Source organism: Salvia miltiorrhiza, chromosome 4 (genome assembly GCF_028751815.1).
Source record: "Salvia miltiorrhiza cultivar Shanhuang (shh) chromosome 4, IMPLAD_Smil_shh, whole genome shotgun sequence".
Taxonomy (NCBI): Eukaryota; Viridiplantae; Streptophyta; class Magnoliopsida; order Lamiales; family Lamiaceae; genus Salvia; species Salvia miltiorrhiza.
In genome coordinates this window covers 39800307-39821759 of record NC_080390.1, presented here as the reverse complement: position 1 = coordinate 39821759, position 21453 = coordinate 39800307, and the positions used below count along the sequence as shown (strand labels likewise).

The 21453-nt window shown below is 40.0% G+C and overlaps 2 protein-coding genes across 2 annotated transcripts; one reads left to right on the top strand and one right to left on the bottom strand.

The window, feature by feature from the left end:
• The first annotated feature begins 8859 nt into the window (after positions 1–8859).
• On the top strand, positions 8860–10285 carry LOC131021622 (uncharacterized). The gene is made up of 4 exons (XM_057950880.1): positions 8860–9337; positions 9410–9592; positions 9662–9903; positions 9980–10285. The coding sequence occupies exons 1-4, from the start codon at positions 9035–9037 to the stop codon at positions 10221–10223; spliced, it is 972 nt and encodes a 323-aa protein (XP_057806863.1). The 5' UTR covers positions 8860–9034; the 3' UTR covers positions 10224–10285.
• A 9128-nt stretch (positions 10286–19413) lies between these two features.
• On the bottom strand, positions 19414–21154 carry LOC131021621 (peroxidase 49-like). Its single transcript, XM_057950879.1, has 4 exons — positions 20592–21154; positions 20316–20507; positions 20085–20250; positions 19414–20007 (listed from the first exon to the last, which is right to left on the bottom strand). Exons 1-4 carry the CDS (start codon positions 20817–20819, stop codon positions 19595–19597), a joined length of 999 nt encoding a protein of 332 aa, XP_057806862.1. The 5' UTR covers positions 20820–21154; the 3' UTR covers positions 19414–19594.
• Positions 21155–21453: the final 299 nt, after the last annotated feature.

Sequence of the window (21453 nt, the reverse complement as noted above, 5' to 3'; positions counted from 1 at the left end):
GTTGGCGCATAAACATTGATAATGCAACACAAGAGACCGTCCTCCTTGTACCTACCGTTAACAACCAAGGCCCCCGGTAAATCCCAAGAACTAGATGCTTCGAACACCTCCCTATTCCATAAACACACAATTCCCCCAGCTCTCCCGTCAGAGTTCCTGATTGCCTTATCTGTGTTATTAAACCCCCACCAAGAATTACAAAAAACATCACTAAAAGTCTCCATTTTTGTCTCTTGTAAACAACAAATATCAATCTTATGCCCTCTTACAAGTTCCATAACATCTCGCTGTTTCGCAATACTCCCCAAGCCCCTAATGTTGTATGACAGTAAATTCATGGACAATTCATCTGACTCCCAGCATTATTGAAGGAAAGGAAGTTACCTTGCATCTCGATTTGGCGGACAATCACCTCTTCTTCAGTCTGACTTGAAAGACCTAACTTCTTCCCAAAGTCCCAGATTTTCTGACCTGAAATTCCCCCCTCCTCTGTCAAAAGCAACCCTTTTTGTCTCTCCCCAATGTCTTCCTCCTCTGCGGCCTCCTCCTCTCTCCCATTTAGTGGTTCTATTTCAGAGATGAAACGCCCCCAATTCTCCTTCTCCCTCGCTCTATTCTTCTTTTTCCCTTTACCTTTTTTTTCTTTTGTGCATCGGTGATCAGCCCTTTTGTTATTGGAAGGCAGCCTAACTTCCCCTGCTTGGGAGCCCGAAGAATCATCATTTTCGGTCCTAGACACTCCCTCAGAATGGTTGTTTTCTTCTATAAAAACATTCACGTCGAGACTCTCACTGTTATCTTCCAGATCATCAATACCCCCTTGTAGAAGAATGGGTTCCTTTTCTCTCTTTTCTCTCTCAGCAGGAACCGTGGGCAAGGAAATAGGTACCTCGCAAAGAGTGGCCTGCTCGGCCCTGCAAGGAGACTGGCTTAAAACTGCGGCAGCAATCGCATTCAAAAGCAGTCTCGAGCCTCCCAACGTTGTCTCCTCATGATTGGTAACCTCGACTGACGTATCTGCGACGGTTTGTTGCGAAGGAATCGGAGAGTTCAATTCTTGGAGAACTGAGACTTCTTGCGAAGGAATCGAAGAGTTCAATTCTTGGAGAACCGAAACGTCTCCATCTTCCACACCGATGTCATCCATCATTCCAATGGTAGCGATAGCCTGATCCATGGATTCCACTCCATCCGACCATCCTGGATCCGATTCCGATTCCGACTCGTCTAAATCCAGTTCTCCGAACAAGGACGAGAGTGGGTTATCCTGAATTTCTTCAATGCGAAGTGTGAAACTAGCTCCATCAATGCAGCACTCCACTACTTGCTCAATGGATTTGAGACCTGTAGAGATTTGGATCAAAGCTTCGTCCAATTTCTCTCTTTCTTTCGTGAGTTCGTGAATTTTCAAAACCTGCCCAAATTTTGCCGTCACCTAATCAAAGAAACGAGAGTTCCATGCATGAAGCGGGATCCCAATCCATTTAGTCCAAATAGATCGCTGCTGGTGAACATCCACGAAGTTCCATTTCCTCTTCCAAAGAAACCAGAAGTCACTCTATTCATCTAACTCCGTGAGAACTTCTTGTGTTGGTAGTTCGCAAATACTTCGGATGAGCACCAAACTTCCCCCCATCGTCGAAACTTTCAGTTTCCCGGCACATTCGCTGTTGATTTCTTCTTTGATTTCATCCCAGGAGAAATCATCTTTGATGAAACCTGTGAATGTTCCTTCAAGCCACTTTGAATCCTCCTCCGAAGTTTTGAATTGTAGCTTTTCTCTTGTGCTGGGTTCTCATTCAGAGACTCCAGTGAGAACTTCTTTAAAGGAAACTCCCGGCTTCTTCTTTGCAGAATCCAAAAAAATGGAAGTAGTAGTCCGGTTTCTTTCCAATATCTCTTTTGGCGTCGAACCCCTTTTTTTCTTCATCCCTCACCACCCTCTCAAACCTTGGTTTAAAAACTCTAATTTTGTAGCTTCCAATCCAAAGTTGATTCAACTGTTGAAGCAAACCTTCTGTATCCTCGACACCTTCGAATCGGACAAAGCCGAAAGGCTTCCCTTTTTTATCTCTCTTATTGGGACAGAAAATGTCAGTCGGAACGCGGACGGCACCAAACTTCCTTCTTAAGAAATCAAAGCTGCAATGTTCGGGGATGTTGTTGAAGAAGAAGGTGACTCTCTGTGATCTCGGAGGAGGTTTAACCTCTCCAGTGGATCGACCAGCTCCAGTCCTCCAAGTCTTCGGCTGTCTATGAAAATTATTGCTCCGTTGATACACCTCATTGCCTTCTGCTCTGGTCCTCTCGTGCCCCCTTCTCCTCACCACCCTCCAAACCTCCTCGCGACTCATGCTCTCCGGTCAAAGAAATAGAAAAAAACTCTCAACCAAGCAACTTCAAGTTACTCCACAATTAATTCAACTCAACAGCCACTGGTCAGTTGTAAAACATTCAAGGTAATCCACTATTGCAAATATCCATTCCAGTAAGCATTCATATCCAAGGAATCCGTAAACTGCCTCTATTCAAAGTGTTGTGAAATCCAAATCCCAAACTCCAAACCAAACGCCATTTTCATAGTGGAGAAGAGACTACGATAAGGATGAAGGACGGCACAACGATAGAGCTTTCAACCATTACTAGATAGCTTACATTGGCGTCGGAACTTGGGTTGGCGTCGGAACTCGGCCGAGAGAGACTGCAGGCGTTGAGATAGGTGGCTGGTTGGCGAGATTCAGAGCATAGTGTCGTGACTACCGGTGTTGACCGATCTTGCGCAGAGGTGCGGCTCCGGTGGCTGCGACTGCAGCAACGACTCTGTCTCCTAAGCGTCGGAGGTCTGTTGGGAGCCGATCTGCTGGGTGGCGGAGGAAAGGCGCCGGCTGCTGCCTCAAATCTGCACGACTGCAGATCTGCTGGAAGCCGAAAGGTGGATGGCGGCAGAGCTCTGCAGGGAGATAACCGATCTGGTGGATGGCGGAGGAACGACGCCGATCTGCTGCTTGGAGCCGATCTGCTGGGTGGCGGAGGAGCGGCGCCGATCGATCTGCTGGGTAGCTTTTGAGGTGATATTAATGGCGGTGCAAAACAAGAAATGACATGCTTAGATCAGGACTAGTGAACACGTCGAGCACTATCTGCACGGGAGCAGCCGATCTGCCGTCCCTCGCCAACTACAGAGCAGCAGCACCGGCGTTCACTCCGGGCAGCAGTGGCAGAAGTGGGCTGCCGGAGGTCAGATCCGTCGACCTCAGGCGAAGCATGAGCAGATCCGGCGGTGGAGTTGCCTCGGCGACGTCAAACGGCGGCTCCAGACGCTGACAGCCGGTCCAGAGCTCACCGTCTTTAGCCGGCCTCAATCGACGTCAACGGTCTGTCTCAGATCGCCAAATCGCCAAAGGAAAGCGGGGGTGGATCTGGAGAGGCGACGGGACTGGAGCGGCGACGGGAGAGGAGCGATCGACGGAGTTGGTGATGGCCGGCGCGGTTGGAATGAAGGCTCTATTTCAGTCGTGAAGTGGTATTAGAGATTCTTGAGAATATAAATATCATGCTTTCAGTCTTTCTACAATTCTTCCACAAACATCTCATTCATAATCATTGTTGTCTTTTGAATGCGACCCTATATAGCCACTCTAGAATAGTAAATTTAAAAAATACCCACTAAGATAAAAAAAATTAAAAATCAGCCACACTTACCATTTTACCCTTGGTTATAAAAATTTAAAAATTGCCCGCGAGTTCACAACCAGTCGAATTCACAGTTGTCATTAATTTTGGTTGTGAATTCAACCTTTGAAACTCAAATTCACAACTGAATAGCTAGTATTGGTTGTGAATTCCAGTTTTAAAGTTTGAATTCACAACTAAAAATAGTGTTAGTTGTGAATTCGCGTAAATTCACAACTAGAAATAGTGTTGGTTGTGAATTTACAACCAACGCTGGTAATTCAATTGTGAATTCATAATTCAGTCGTAAATTCATCGAGTTAGTTGTGAATTCAAGAACATTAACCAAACAAATTAATTTAGTTTTCACACAATTCATAATCAGAATCGACGACCCGTAAACATTATCATCCATCATAATCGAAACACGCACCACTGCATTCCACACACAGAGAGAAAGATTGACAGAGAGAAAATCGAGAGAGAGAGAGAGAGATCGCTACAAGCCCCAAATATATGAGAACGACCGCGGAAGAGTAACACCAACGCCCAAGATCACAAATATTGCAGCCTGTAGAAGCAAATCGCTCCACAATTTTGTTGTTGAATTGTTCTTCTTAGATTTGATATATTAGATGAAAGAAAATTGGTTGGTGTATGTAGTGGTAGATGAGGATTGAAATTTGGAGGTGGTCAACTTTGGGCGACCAACTCACTATACCAAAAAAAAAATGTATGAGAAACAGAAACACGATTGAACAGAAAGCTGCAAATGTTGCCAATAGAAGACACAGAGAGAGAGTGAGAGTGTGTAGAGAGAGAGAGATTACACAGTGAGAGGGAGACCGAGAGGATAGATAGGGATTAGGTGTGGGTAGTTTTTTAATTTTAATCTTAGGGGCAGTTTAGTCATTTAACACAAAAAGTGGATAAATTTTAAGTTTACTAAAAATATATATATAGGGAAGAGCTCAATGGAGACCACTCCCCTATATAGAGAATGAAGATCAAATCAGAGCCATTGATCTCACCAAAATCAATGAATCAGATTCATCCGAATTCTTCAAGTTTAGGAAATCCCGTAAATTCCTCATTTTCCAATTCTGGGAACCTACGAACATTATTATGAACTTACGAACATAAGGATTGACTAAACATGCATAAATTGACTAATGTTCGTCGTTGTGTTCGTATAAAAAACAAATGAACATATTAATGTTCGTCGATATGTTCGTATAAAAACAAATGAACATACAAATAAACATACTTATGTTTGTAAGTTCATAATAATGTTCGTTGGTTCCCAGAATTGGAAAATGAGGAATTTACGAGATTTCCTAAACTTGAAGATTTCGGATTAATCTGATTCATTGATTTTGGTGAGATCAATGGCTCTGATTTGGTCTCTATTCTCTATATAGGGAAGTGGTCTCAATTGAAGCTAACCATATATATATATATATATATATATATATATATATATATATATAGGGTCGCATTCTATGGAGACCACTTCTTATATAGAGAATGAAGACCAAATCAAGGCCATTCATCTCAATCCAATCAATGATCCAGATTATTTCCTGATTTGATTTTTCATGTAATTAAATAATGGTTAATTACATTTATTTAATCCAAAAAGGGCAAAAACGTCCACTCAAATCCACGAATTATGGCATCTGGTTGAACAAATCCCGAAAATTACTCTTTTCCAATTCTGGGACCTGATCCGTCAATGAACAAAATAGGTGAACATTAGTATGTTCATTTATTTTCCTATGAACATATTGATGAACATTAGTATGTTCATTTGTTTTTCTACGAACATTATCATGTTCATTTATTTTTCAACGAACACAGTACAAAAAATCGATGAACATTTATTTTTTTTTCTACAAACACACTACGAACACACTACAAAGATGACAATGAACATTATCATGTTCATTATATTTTTCAATGAACATTATCATGTTCATTCACTTCCTCGCACTTATCCAAGTGGTTAGCACGATCCGAGCTAGGTTTCTGTTCGACTGCCCCCTTCTCATCGTCCCAATCAGTCGAATTCTCATGGCAGATCTGGCTGCCAATCCACTCCATAACATAGTCCTTACTAGAAAACTCACCACTCCCATCCTGCTTCCACCACCAATCCTTCCCTCATTGCTTAGCACCCACAAATTTGTTCCACTCCACCCCACCATTTTCATTTGCTGAGAGCTCCTTCCCCTTCAAGTTCAAATCCCCACCCCCCTTATTCTCACTCCCACAATCAGGGCTAAAGTTGAAATTCAAAGCTAATCCCATCACATTGTGGTAAACCCTACGACTACTCTTGGAAGAGGCAGATGCTTGCAAAGCCAATGCAAAATCCACCTCATCATTCTCATGGCTCTCCACAGGAGTTCCTACATTAGGAGTACTCTCATTCTCTCCACCTCCTCCCACACCAGCATTCAAGTTTCCAGAAAGTTCTTGGCTTTTCCACAGATCCTGACTGAACAAATCAACACCAATTGCACCCTCATCCTCAACCTTCAACCTGAAAAAGGGAGGCGGCGTCCTCACCGGAGGAGCAAGGGCGGCGACGGAGCAACAGGAGGAGAGATGGAGGCGATTGGGGAGGCGGCGGAGCAGCAGCAGGAGAGATAGAGGCGATTAGGAAGGTGGCGGGGAGGAAGGCGGCGGAGCAGCAGCAGGAGAGATGGAGGCGATTGGGAAGGTGGCGGGGAGGGAGGCGGCGGAGCAGTAGGAGAGATGGGGAGGCGGCGGAGCAGCAGAGATGGAGGCATCGGGGGAGGGGGGAGAGTGATTGAGAGAGAGATAGAGAGAGAGCGTGAATGAGAGAGAGAGAGTGAGATTAGGGTTAAATAGAAAATGACATGCTTAACCTTTTGATTATAAAATAAATGAAAATTAATAAAATTAATCAATTAAATTACCACCATTAGATTAAGTTAGATCAAGGAACCAGATTTGGTCTTCATTCTCTATATAGGGGAGTGGTCTCCATTGAACTCTCCCCTATATATATATATATATATATATATATATATATATGCCTTCACTCTCCCACTTATAATTTCAGTTATTAAACTTGTTTGAAGAAGTTCTTCTTTTTTTCTCTTAGCTTTTTGGTGGATTCCTTAAGGTGACGAGTCTCTCTAATCTCTTTGGCGGATTCCTTAGATTGAAGAGTTCTCTTGGAGTGCTTACTTGTGTTTTCTTCTCACTTTTCCATTTGGCCGGTATCAAGTGGCATCAGAGCCAAGGTTCGTGATGGCCCACGTCAAAGGAACAATCAGGGTGAAGCTCCAAGACGTGAGCACGATCTTCGTGACATCGAGTTGGAAAAATTAAGGAGATAAGTGCAGCAACTCCAACAACAGCGTGCACAAGGCGAATAGATGGAACATGACGAGTCGCATCATGATTCAGAGGATGATACCGAATCTGATAACGAGGTATAAAATCCTTTCTATCGCAACTGCAATTCAAGTGACCATTCAAGAGCCTGTGGTCATCACCAACGTCAATCTAAACCATTCTTCAACGCCAAAGTCGATGTCCCAGTGTTTCAAGGAAGAATGCAACCCGAAGAGTTCATTAATTGGTTGCACACTGTTGAAAGAATTTTTGAATTTCACGATATTCCCGAAGACCGTAAAGTGAAGCTTGTTGCTATCAAAAATTGACAAAACATGCATAAATTTGGTGGGAAGAAACTGCGCATTCATGAAGCGATCGGGTCGAAACTTCGGAAAAGATGAAAAAGTTTCTTAGGTGAATGCATAAATTTGGTGGGAAGAAACTACGCATTCATGAAGCAAAAGGTCGGGTCGAAACTTCGGAAAAGATGAAAGAATTTTTGAATGTCACGATATTCCCGAAGACCGTAAAGTGAAGCTTGTTGCTATCAAATTGACTAAACATGCATAAATTTGGTGGGAAGAAACTGCGCATTCATGAAGCAAAAGGTCGGGTCGAAACTTCAGAAAAGATGAAAAAGTTTCATAGGTGAAAGTTCTTACCCAAGAACTATAGTCAAGATATTTTTCTCAAATTTCATAATCTCAAGTAAAAGGATAAGACAGTGGAAGAATACACAATTGATTTTGAACATCTCATAATGAGGTGTCAAGTCATGGATCCCGAGGAACAAACAATAGCTCGTTATCTTGGAGGTTTAAGGTTTGAAATTGCCAATGTTGTCCAATTGCACCCATATTGGATATATAGTGATGTTTCAAGCTTGCTCTCAAGGTGGAGAAACAAATCAATGAAGCACCAAGGAGCAACTTTCGATCTTGGAACAAAGACTGGTTTGCTAACAAAAGAGGCGCCGGTACTAATGCAAAGTCTACTTTAAGCAACCCAACTTCGTCGAAGCCATTAGCAAAGATGAGTGATTTGCTGAAGACATATGCTCCAAATAATTCTGCTTTGTCCTCTCGATAATGTTTCAAGTGCCATGGTTTTAGGCATATTGCATATGATTGCCCAAATAGAAGAATCGTCTCGCTCGTTAAAGAAGACGAACCGATTGAAGAAGTTGAAGGCACCAATGAAGTACATGAAGATGGCGAAAAAGTCACTTATGGAGATCAAGGATAATTCCTTGTGACGAGAAGATGCCTAAGTGCTATTCAAGAAGAGAAAAATTGGCTCTATCAGAACATCATCCACACGAGATGCACATGCGGTAGAAAAATATGCAATGTTATTATTGATGGAGAGTGCTGTGAAAATATGGTGTTTTTCGAAATGATGGAGAAGCTCAATCTCAAAGTCGAGGTACACCCACGCCCTTTTAACCTTTCTTGGCTCAGTAAATGAGATAAAATAAAAGTTGAAAATAGACGCTTAATGATTTTTTCAATTGATAAAAATATAAGGATTATGTTTGGTGTGATGTTATACCCGATGGATACTTGTCATCTACTTCTCAAACGACCATGGCAATATGATCAAAATGTCATGATGGTCATAAGAAGAGAAGCGGATATGAAACGGTCATTGCCGGAGAAGGAGTTACGGATGATAAGCGGAGAGAGAGAAAAGAGAGACAGTATTGAAAAATTAATAATAGAGGTAAAATTATCTTCATTTATAAAAATCTATTGATTTTTAAGTTTTTTAGAAGATATTTTTTTTTGTTCTTTATGCGAAATTTACTAATTATTTGAAATTTTTGAAAATTTCACAAGAGCAATAATTGAACAAGTGCAAAACTATGATTGCTAATACATATCCGATATGGTATTAACAAACCGTCTTTATTGACTATGAAAGTCAACACCAAACACCACTATCAACCCGTTGAGATTTGAAGTAGAGCGAGATAAGCGAGGACGAAGCAATGGCGGCACCGATGATGATGGGATGCGATGTGAATCACCAAAGAGTAAAAGGCAACGGCATATGGATGCATGTAGCTGAGAAAGGATCAGGGCCGTTGGTGCTGCTGCTCCATGGCTTCCCGGAGACCTGGTTCTCATGGCACCGTCAGATGGAGTTCCTTGCCGGCCACGGCTACCACGCCGTCGCTCCCGATTTGCGAGGTTTCGGCGACACCGATGCCCCCCTCTCCCCTTCTTCTTACACTTGGCTGCACATCGTCGGCGATCTCATTGCCCTGCTCGACCACTTCTCTGTCCAACAGGTTTCTCTAATCTCTCTCTCTCTCTCTCTCTCTAGAAATATACAGTGATAAGAAATTGGCATGTGGAAATAGGCGTATGTGGTGGGGACGGACTGGGGAGCTGTTGCCGCTTGGTATCTGAGCTTGCTGCGCCCCGACAGAGTCAAAGGAATCGTAGCTCTTTCCGTTCCGTTTGCTCCTCGCTTTACTAACATTAAACCCCTCGAATCAATGAAGCAAATGTTTGGAGATGACTTCTACTTCTGCCAGTTCCAGGTAATTAATCAATCAATCACCCAATTTTTGCGACTTAAAATCATTAAAAAAAAAAAAAATTGAACTCAGGAAGCAGGGAGAGCGGAGAGGGCGTTAGCGAGGTACGATTGCGCGACGGTTATGAAGAAGTTCCTGCTCATTAACAAGACTGAGATTCTCATCGCGCCTCCCGGAACCGAAATCATCGATTTCCTAGAAACGCCGTCGGTGACGCCGCCGTGGATCACGGAGGAAGAGATTCAGGTGTTCGCCGACAAATTCCAGGAGTCGGGCTTCACGGGCGGTTTCAATTATTACCGAGCCCTAAACTTGTGAGTATCCGATCCACATATGTTTTGTCGTCGGTAAATTGATCACTAGCGCTGTAATGGTGAAATCTGATGACAGAAATTGGGAGCTGCTAGCGGCGTGGCAAGGATCGAAGATCGGAGTTCCGGCGAAGTTGATTGTGGGCGACAAGGATATGGGATTCAAAAGCGGCGGTACAAAGGAATACATCGAGAGCTCCACCTTCAAAACCTTAGTCCCAGATCATGAGATCGTCGTTCTAGATGGTCATCACTTCATCCATTTAGAGAGGGCCCACCAAGTTTCCCACGAAATTTTATCTTTCATTCTCAAACTCTCTTGATTCATTAATAATGTACGATTCCAAATAATAATAATGCTATATGTGATCAGTTCGTTACTCAATTTCATTCAACTTCTACTCGCACACTATTGACCGCACATTGTTGATGAGTAAAATGGGATGCTGCTATATCATTAAGAGAGAGATAGAGAGGGGACAGGTGAGTTGCTCTGTTTGGGGTAGTTGTGATTCTAGAATCATATCTTTTCACTGCAGTGACATACCATTTGCATTTGATTTCATGCAATTATAAAGCAACACCTGGCATCCTATGGACGAATAGTTTTCAGGAAGAGAGTCGAATGTAGAAGATACTCCGATAGCACACATTAATTTTATTACAATAAATAGTAGGAGTAAAAGGATTTTCTTTTTGGATGAAAATAAAAAGAGATGTTAAATAGTTAGATGATAGAAGTGGACATTTCTGTGTGTGAGTAAAATCAAAATCCCCCAACAACTCATTCTCACTCTTACCTCCATTTTCCGGAACCATAAAAACTTGTGCGAGATTCAGAATAAATATGAAATGAGCAAGAGGCAGAGCAGCCCATGAAACTCGTTATAATAAGGTTAGAAAAAAAGGTACACAAGCTCTTGAGTTGGTGATTGTGAATCTGAATCTTTCTCTGAGCTTATTTTAGGAGTTGGAGATAAAGAATAGTAAATGTGTGAGGAAAGCCGAGGTCTTTTTCACGTAAGACTTCTATGAGGAAGCAACTTGTCATGTTTTAAGGATCTAAAATTTTCTTGTTATGATAATGTAAAAATGGTAAATATCACTTTCCGTCTTACCGGTTTATCAAATTTTCAAAAATGTCTCAACGTATTACAAAACGATATCTAACCTACTAAAAAAATATTATTTGTATCCCATTAAAATATTTTGATTCCCTGAAATTGACTTGAATTCTTGGATATCCAACATGACTTGCTAATGCGGATTTATTAATCTACCTAGAATGTAGGTTGCATTATGCTAAAAAAAATGAAAAATCCTTATCACTGAAGAAATGACATCTACTTGTCTAATTTCACCCTAATTGATAAAGAACTCACGAACCTTGGAGAGAAGACGAAGCCAAAATTCTGAAAAACACTTAGAACTCACTTAACCTAAACTCAATTTCGCCGACGACAGAGAACCCTAAACCCAATTGCACCCAAGAAAGCGAGTGCGGCGGCATCCTCAATTTCGACGACGAAAGAGAAAGTGATGACACCTCCAATTTCAACGATGATAAGAATGCGGCAACGTCCCTAATTTCTACAATATTTGTTGGGATCTACAAGATCAACCATAATTAAGACTTTCAATCCATTAAACTAACCTCTCATGTTTGAAGTTCCATCATATCCTTCGCCCCTCAATTTTGACAGTGATAAACAATGTTTCACAAATAAATCATCAATTGTATGCTTCAGAGAATGTGAACAAATGTCACCAACATGAATAATTTTAATAAATCTTTCAGTCATACATCATTTATCATTCACATATGCTCTTTCATTGAAAAATCTCGAGCCTCATAAACTAAAATGGTGAACACTTTAGCTTCAATATCATTATCGCAAGTGTGACCCCTAAAGCATAAGGTGTATAAATCACGTGAAGCAACATCAAATCGAAACAAATTGAGAAGATGCAAATTGACCACAAACCAAACCGACACAAATCGCCTCACAAATTGACCATAAATTAATAAATTAATTCTACTAAAAAGTTTACATTCTACCTACAATTCACAAATTAGTTGCTGCTCGACGAGTAGGGCGACGATGGTGGTGCGAGACTGCAAGCGGCCACTGTTGCCCCTGGCAGTGGCTACTGCTCAGCTTGTTCAACGCGACGGTGGTGGTGCATGCGCGCAAGGGTTTCAACTTTCAAGTTCCGTGCATTTCAATTTTTTTTAATGTCAAATTTGGGGATTGGGGAGTTAAGCCCACTGATCCGCCACTGATTGTATTAATAATTCTGTCTATATAATATAATTTTATATGTGTCACTATGTCTCATTCTTATATCTATTATTTTAAAAATAGTTTTCATAAAATAAAATTTATTATAATCTTATGAATTATACTTAATTTTTATTTTGAAAAATTAAAATTTTCAAAGAGTATATAGTATATACCATGACTTTGAATTTATAACTTATTATTAGCTAATAAAAGTAAAATTAAATGATAAAAAATAATTATATACCCTAATTTGATGAAATAAACCCTAGTTAATAATCACAAAATTAAACTAAAACATACAAAGTTAAAATTGAAGAAAAAATATATAAAAATAAATAAAATTAAAAGTGGGACATCAAGTATGATACACTAAATCTCATTCCATTTATTCCCCATTATATTATTTCTAAACTTATTGCACTTTTATTTATTTACTTATTTATATCCTTAATTACATTTTTTTGTTGTCTATTTTACGTGTATTCTATAATTGATATTATTTGATAAATAATTATTTTCAATTCAGAATTTGTATGATACCATGAAATTTGATATATACTTATTATTATTACTTGATAACTATTTTATTATACAAAATAATAGGGAAATCAATATATTAATAGAAACATATAAACATAAATTTGATATATACTTATCACTATATGATACTGATCACTAATTTATTAGCAACAAAATACAGCGATAGGGACAGATCCAGAAAATTTTTATTGCGGGACACAAAATATAAATATACTATAAATATAAAATATGTTAAAAAAATTACTACATAATAATTCTAGTCTATTAAAATAAAAATTTATGAGTTTTCAGTAATTGAAACATTTGCATGATCGACCATCAAAAATCTTTTTCTCAATATATACAATCAACTATCAATTATTCATTTATCTCTTATGCGACAACATTCTTTATGGTATTCATTACAGAAAATATCATTTCAAACTAAGTATATATTTATTGGGGATTGAAAATTTAAAGGTTTGCTTAGTTATTATATACTTTAATTAAATATATATACAAATATATATATATATATATATATAATTAGTAAAAATATAAAAAAATATTGTGGGGGCACGTGCGCCCATGCCATGTAATGTAGATCCGTCTCAGCAACTAACACGATGCAATTGTAGCATATATAACAATCGAGTATCGTATCCACAAAAACTGATAGACGAAAATACTCTAAGTAATCCTAATAATTCTCTAGAAATATTCAGGCAAGAACACAAATAAGAGGTAGGAAAGTAAAATATTCGACTCAAATAAAATAAATAAATAAAAAGAAATAACTCAAATAAATAAAATACTAATCCTAGGGATGTAAATTCATTAATCAAATTCACATAGTTAACCTATTAATCCTAATTACCAGCTTAATCCAGTTATGATGAGAGATCACAAATATAATCAAACATATGACAGTAGATTAATAAATTCTCTATCTCCGTTAGGTCTCAAGAAAATCTACTAACTCCCAACAGCTCACAAGAATAGCTCCCTATGATCCACTTATCTCCGCTAGGTCTCAAGGTTAAAATCATATTATACATTCCTGAATCCGCTAAACAGTTATATCCGCTAGGTCTCAAGGTTGATTTTTTTGGGGCGACATGCTGTTATTTTCAGCTGATTTAGGCTTTCCTGTGCGGTGTCGTTTTTGTTTAACGAGCTTCTTTCGAGCCTCGGGCCCTTAGTCTGCTTTCTTGTGCCTTCAAGTATTTTTTCTTTTTTCACTTCTTTTATATTAAACCTCAATTTCATCATGATCTATACAAGAGAAGTTGAATCTTAGTGTCATGCAAGTATGAAGATATCTTTTGAAGATATCTACGGAAACATATAAATTCAGTCATAAGAAAATCAGAGTTCTGATGGTTGTAGAGTGTTACGAAATTATCCTTGAATATATATTCAGTCATAAGAAAATCAAAGTTCAGATGGTTGCAGAGTGTTACGAAGTTATCCTTGAATAAGGAGGCTACCAGCTGTAAAAAAATTGCTGATAAATGAAGAAGCTGCATGCCTGCTTGAATCAAACAAGAATGTCTACTGATACTAATATGTGAAAGAGGAAATATAAACCATACTATTGTTGGGTATGGAGCCTAATTAGTTTTCGGCTGTGGTATTCTTGGGGCCCAAGCATGTCTCCTAGTTTGACTAGGGTTAGGGCTTCATTAATATTGCTATATATATAGTTGTTCTCCCTTGTAATCTGTATCCGAAAAATCATATAGTGAAAACCCTGGCTTGGCATCGCCCCCAGGCGTAGTTACATAACATAACGAACTGGGTAAACAATTGTCTTGTGTGTTTCGTTCTTATTTCGTGATTGCTGTTGTATTTATTTCCTAACAACTGGTATCAAGAGCTCTGAATTCGGTGGGAGAAGTCACGATGAACGACGGAAATATTGCAATCGAGAAGTTTGATGGATCAGATTTCGGCTTCTAGAAGATGAAGATCGAAGATTACCTCTATGGTAAAGATATGTACTTGTCCCTCAAAGCAAAACCCAAAAAGTTATATGCGGACGAGTGGGAGTTGCTGGACAGAAAAGCGATGAGCGCGATTCGTTTGTCGCTATCCAAGGATGTGGCTTATCACACGACTGGAGCAAAGTCGACGAAGGAGATGATGAAGATCCTGGAGAAGATGTATCAGAAGTCATCCACGGCAAACAAGGTATATCTGATAAGGCGTTTGTTTATTCTGAACATGTCAGAGGGTACACCAGTGCAACAACATCTGAACGAATTCAATATGATCACTGCACAGTTGGACTCAGTTGATATCAAGTTCGATGACAAACTTCGTGCCCTAGTTATGCTATCTTCTCTGCCAGACAGTTGGGTGAACTTAGTTACTGTAGTTAGCGCTGGAGATGCTAAACTGAAATTCGACAGAGTAAGGGATCTGATGATTGGCGAAGAAATCCGCAGGAAACAATCTGGATCTTCTTCTTCGGATCAACACTAGGCACGAAAAACAGAGGCAGGTCGAAGGAAAAGCAGAATCGGGAAAAGTCAAAGTCCAAAGGAAAGAGCCAATCCAGAAAGGATAAGGGTTCAATTCAATGCTGGAATTATGAGGAGTACGAGCATTATAAGAGTCAATGTAAAGCACCATCGAAGAAAAATAAGAATAAGGATCAGGAAGACAAGAAGATAGCAAACGCAATCACATCAGACGATGAAGGTGATGTGTTGGTCTTGAGCATGAGCAGTTCGATAGAATCATGGGTGCTGGATTCTGGAGCGTCGTTCCATTCCTACAATAATGTCGAAATAATGGAAAACTACGTCTCTGGCGATTTTGGACAGGTGTATCTTGCTGATGATGAACCCCTGAAAATTGTGGGAAATGGAGACATATGAGTTGTGACATCCAACAAATCCGTGTTGAAGCTGAATCAAGTCAGACATATTCCCGGACTGAAAAAGAATTTGCTTTCGAATGGGCAGCTTAATGCAGAGGGCTACACAGTGACGTTTGGCTGCAGTAACTGGAAGATAACCAAGGGAGCTATGACTGTGGCTCGTGGAAAGAAGAAGGGCACGTTGTATATGACAACTAACTCCAAAGATTGCATTGATCTTGCAGGAGCAGTGAACAATGCAAATTTGTGGCATTGTCGGCTTGGCCACATGAGCGAAAAGGGGATGAAGATAATGTGTTCGAAGGGTAGGCTGTCTGGCCTGAAAACTGTTGAAGTTTGCCTATGCGAGGATTGCGTGTTCGGAAAGCAGAAGAGAGTGAGCTTCTCGAGAGGTGGCAGAACCTTGAAGACACAAAAGCTGGAGCTGGTCCATAGTGATCTATGGGGACCCGCGCCGGTAAAGTCCCTTGGTGGCTCGGAATACTACATAACCTTCATTAACGATTCCGCTCGAAAGGTATGGATTTATTTTCTTAAAAATAAATCTGATGCGTTTGATGCTTTCAGGAAGTGGAAAGCCCTTGTAGAAACTGAAACAAGGCTGGAGGTGAAGTGTCTGCGGTCCGATAATGGAGGAGAATATGAACTTAAGGAGTTCAAAGAATATTGTGTTGAGAATGGGATTCGCATGGAGAAAACTGTGAAAGAAACTCCCCAGCAAAACAGAGTAGGAGAGCATATGAATAGGACGTTGAATGAGCGAGCTAGATGCATAAGGCAGAAAAGTGGGTTGCCTAAGTCGTTTTGGGCAGATGCAGTCAACACAGCTGCATTCCTAATCAATAGGGGTCCATCAGTGCCGTTGGAGAATAGGATACCCGAGGAAGAGTGGACGAAAAAGGAGGTGAATCTATCTTTCCTACGCATATTTGGTTGTGTTGCTTATGCTCATATTGATCTTGTTAGTAGAAGCAATTTGGATGCTAAATCTGTTAATAAAAAATTTTCAAGTTTGAATTTGTTCATTGGTTATGGTGGAGACGAGTTCGGTTATAGGCTCTGGGATGAGCAAAATCGAAAGGTTATTCAAAGTAGAGATGTGGTTTTCAATGAACAGGTGTTGTACAAAGACAGATTGAAGGCATCGAGCTCTGGCAATTCTGATTCCCAAGTAGTCGAGTTAGACATCTCAAACTCGAGTGGGAGCAAGGAGAGCCAGAATATTGAAGAGGTTCCAGATGAGGAGCCAAGAACCCCACCACCAAACAATCTGCTGCCAAGACCGGCTAGAAAGCGACGCGCACCTGATAGGTACTCGCCCTCTAATTTTTATTTGTTACTTACTGATGGTGGTGAGCCTAAATGCTATGCAAAGGCAGTGCTGGTAGTAACAAGTGGAGGTCGAGAGTTGCTATGGATGATGAGATTGCATCTCTTATCTTAAACGACACTTGGGAACTTGAGGAGCTCCCAAAGGGAAAGAAGGCATTGCACTGCAAGTGGGTCTATCCAATCAAGTTGAAGCTGATGGTAGCAAGCACTACAAGGCAAAGCTGGTTGTCAAAAGGTTTGAGCAACGATACGGTTTTGATTATACCGATGTGTTTATTCCTGTCGTGAAACTGACCACTATTAGTTTAATGTTGAGCATAGTAGTTGCAGAAAACCTGTTGTTACATCAAATGGATGTAAAGACGATGTTCCTTCATGGTGATTTGGAGGAGAACTTGTGCATGACACATCCCGAGGGATTCGTGGTGAAGGGTAAAGTAAATCTTGTGTACACGTTGAAGAAGAGCTTGTATGGCCTGAAGCAAGTTCCGGAACAGTGGTACAAGAAGTTTGACAGTTTTATGTTGGAGATTGGTTACGTGAGATGCCATGCTGATCATTGTTGCTACTACAAGAGGTTCGACAAAAGGTATCTTATCCTTTTGTTATATGTTGACGACATGTTGATTTCAAGAGCTGATGCAAAGGAGATGGATAAGTTGAAGAAGCAATTGTCCGAACGTTTCTCAATGAAGGATCTTGGAGAGACCAAATAGATTTTGGGCATGAGAATCGAGCGAGAAGGTGGCGAGAAAATTGTATCTTTCCCATGCTATTTACATTCAGAAAGTTCTGAAAAGATTCACCATGGATAATTCGAAGACGGTGAGTGTGCCGTTGGGTAGTCACTTCAAGCTTTCGAAGAAGGAGTCACCGAGTACAAAGGAAGAACGCGCCCAAATGAAGAATGTTCCTTATGCTTCGTCAATTGGCAGCATAATGTATGCCATGGTGTGTACAAGGCCAGATATTGTGCATGCAGTGGGAGTAGTGAGCCGATTCATAGGTGATCCGGGCAAGCAACATTGGGAAGCAGTCAAGTGGATTCTTCGTTACTTCAGAAGTACCGCGAACAAGACTTTATGTTTTGATGGCAAGAGTATTAAGTTAGCTGGATTTATTGATGCGGACTTGGCATCAAATGATCTCGATGGGAGAAGGAATACAACAGGATATGTATTTACTTATGGTGGTACTGCTGTTTCTTGGACTTCCAAGCTACAGAAAATCGTTGCTTTGTCTACCATGGAAGCTGAGTATGCAGCCGTGACGGAGGCAAGTAAAGAAATGGTGTGGTTGCAGAATTTCTTAAGTGAACTTGGGAAGGAGTAGCACTCTCTACAACGATAGTCAAAGTGCTATTTTCTTGACAAAGAATCCGGCGTTTCACTCGAGAACAAAGCACGTGGAGTTGAAGTATCACTACATTCAACACCTTTTGGAGAATAAGATCTTGCAGCTTGAGAAGATACTAGGAAGCAAGAATCCAGCCGACATATTTACTAAGGTGGTGACCTTAGAGAAATTGAAGCTATGCATAGCTTCAATTGGCCTTGGAACTTGAAGATAAGGCTAGGTGATGCTAAGTGGAGCAAGGAGGAGAACAAGAAGATATGATTACTTGGGGTATCAGTCTCTAAGTGGGAAATTGTTGGGTATGGAGCCTGATTAGTTTTGGGCTGTGGTATTCTTGGGGCCCAAGCATGCCTCCTAGTTTGACTAGGGTTAGGGCTTCATTAGTTTTGCTATATATATATATAGCTGTTCTCCCTTATAATCTGTATCCGAAAAATCATATAGTGAAAACCCTGGCTTGGCATCGCCAGTGGCGGATCTATATGGGAGCAAGGGGGTACAACTGTACCCCCAATTTTTTTTTAATTTTTTTACTATATACATATATATATACAAGGAAAAGTATAATATAGTATTATAATAATTATAATATTAGATTAAATATTTAACAATTTACATTGATTTGTTCTATTAGTTTGTTAAATTTATGTTATTTTTGTCTCATTTTCCTTTCTAATTAGATAAGTTTTAATTTGAGTTAATCCCCGAGTTAAAATAAATTACGAACTATTAATAATGAAATTAGTTTATTTGTTTAGAAGATAAAATAATATATTTAAAAAATACGAATAAAAGTATGTCTTTATATGTTTTAATATACTTGCCATTGAATTAATGAAATTGTGAACAATTAAGTGATTAATTCTAATTCCAAACCTATTAAGATTCTACTTGGATATAAATACGAATTGACGGAATGCTTAAAAAAATTGGTTCGGAGGCGGACGTATAAATATTTTCATACGTCCTAATAATAAATCCTGGATCCGCCACTGGGCATCGCCCCCAAACGTAGTTACATAATGTAACGAACTGGGTAAACAATTCTCGTGTGTGTTTCGTTCTTCTTTCGTGATTGTTGTTGTGTTTATTTCCTAACAACTGTAACACTAACATTTTGATGAAACTATGGTGTGATGAAGAAGAGAAAGAAGTCTATATATTATTCGAGTAGAGGTGAAGAGATGTTATACAACGAAGCTTCCCTATGAAATATAACAAACATAAAGGAAAGCCGAATACAAGGGAAAGATAGAAAGAAAGGAAGGATACATGGTTTTTATTGCTTGTATGCAAGGATAAGTGAAGCCGGATTCTAAGTATTTATAGCTCTGCAGTTCTTCCGAATCTCTCCCCTCGAACCTGTAAGTGGAGATATATTTCCCATCTTCACCATAGACTTGGCGAACTGCTGAAAGAAAACCTGATTGTTTGCAGCATATTTCTGTACCAGCCCCAACGTCATTCTATTCCTCGTAGCCAGGACTTGATCGGAGTTCAACATCGCCTTGGAGTTGAGTATGTTCTTGAAGTAGCTGTTGTCGAACTTTGCAGGGCTGATGAAGTCCATCGCAAACAGATTCTGATCACCGCCAGACCGGGGGCATCCCGTGCGCAGCCGAGCTGCATACGACTGATCTAGACTGAAATCTGGCTGCCCGTTTCCTGATTGGTTGTACAGCCTCTGCTTGAAGCTCGTGCACCTTGCAAATCCTATGGTGTGGCTGCCTGTAAAAGTGGACTATAACTATCACCACGCATCACACGGGAACATTAATTGTTGCTTATTATGATGAGTCTGTTACCGGATAGTGCTACGAGATCAACTATGTCGAGGCCTACTTGAGTGTAGGAGGAGAGGATGGTCTGGAATGTGTTGTTGGGAGCAGGAATGTTGTTGTTGGCGCCGTTGAAACTCGCATTTCTTGAATCTCTCCTTCCCAACAGAACCTCCCAGCTAGGCCCTCCAGCCTACACACACAGAAACACACTAAATATGCAGAACAGAAGAAAGCCAGTCTAATTTTGGCACTCACGAGAACAGTGGAGTCTCTAGCAGCAAGAGCTAGGATGTCAGCACATGAAACTGTTTGAGGGCAAGCTTTCTCGACCGCGGATTTGATCTCATCGACAACGTAGAATCCACGAGCGGAGTTGTTGTTAGGAACAGCTCCCTTTTCACTGATTATGCCATTGCCGGTGTCCAAAAGCAGCGATGCATCGCAGCCCTGTATCTCATCAACATTGATAAGAAATAGTTATTTGTTGAACAAAAATGTGTATATATATAGTTGTAGTGTAGGATGAGGAACCTGGACGAAGCAGTCGTGGAAATGAAGCCTGAGAAGCGAAGCAGCCATACGAGGCTCTCTTGCGACGGCCTTGGTGACGACGGAGTTTACTATTTGCTGTGCTTGTGGGCACGAGCGGGCGTAGAACTGTGGGGAAAGGAAGCCTCCGTTGCTACTCTGCGAGAAGCAAAGAGTTACAGAGGTAAACAGGATGGAGACAATCATCAAGTTGGTGGACTTGGCAGCCATTGTTAACTGCTGAAAACAGATTAATTACAGTGAAACGAAGAGATTTGGAGTGTGTTTTAGAAGAGTGTGTATGATCCAACTATTTATAGAGATTTGGAGGGAGTAAGAGTACAGAAGTTGGTCGGATTAGTTTCCAGTGTTTTTTTTTTTTTTTTTTTTTTTTTTTTTCTTTCTGTGTTGTGAAAATTGATATTAGGGATTACAAATTGGAATGGCGTATCTATTTCGGCTTGCTTAACGTAGAAAAGATCATGGGGTTTCGAAGCTTACAAATGTTACAATACTTTTATCTCAGAATTCGTATGGTTAATTTATTCTTAACTTTTGGACACGAAGATGTATTCTTTGCTCCTATATACTATCTTCCTCTTTTGAGTGAGTACAAATTTGTATATATGGATTCTTCTTTTCACACATTAAAAGGTGGAAGTTATATTGTCATTTCACATGTAAAAGTATTCTTTTGCTAACTCATAATTAATTCTGTTTTTTCCATTAACTTCTCTAGCAAATACTAGGAGTATTTTTTTATAAAGATGAAACTTCTTCAAAGTAAAGTGTTCAAGTACTTATGGGATACATTACAATCTTGTTTAAGAAACGAGATGAGAAAAAGCCGTATGCGATAAAAGTG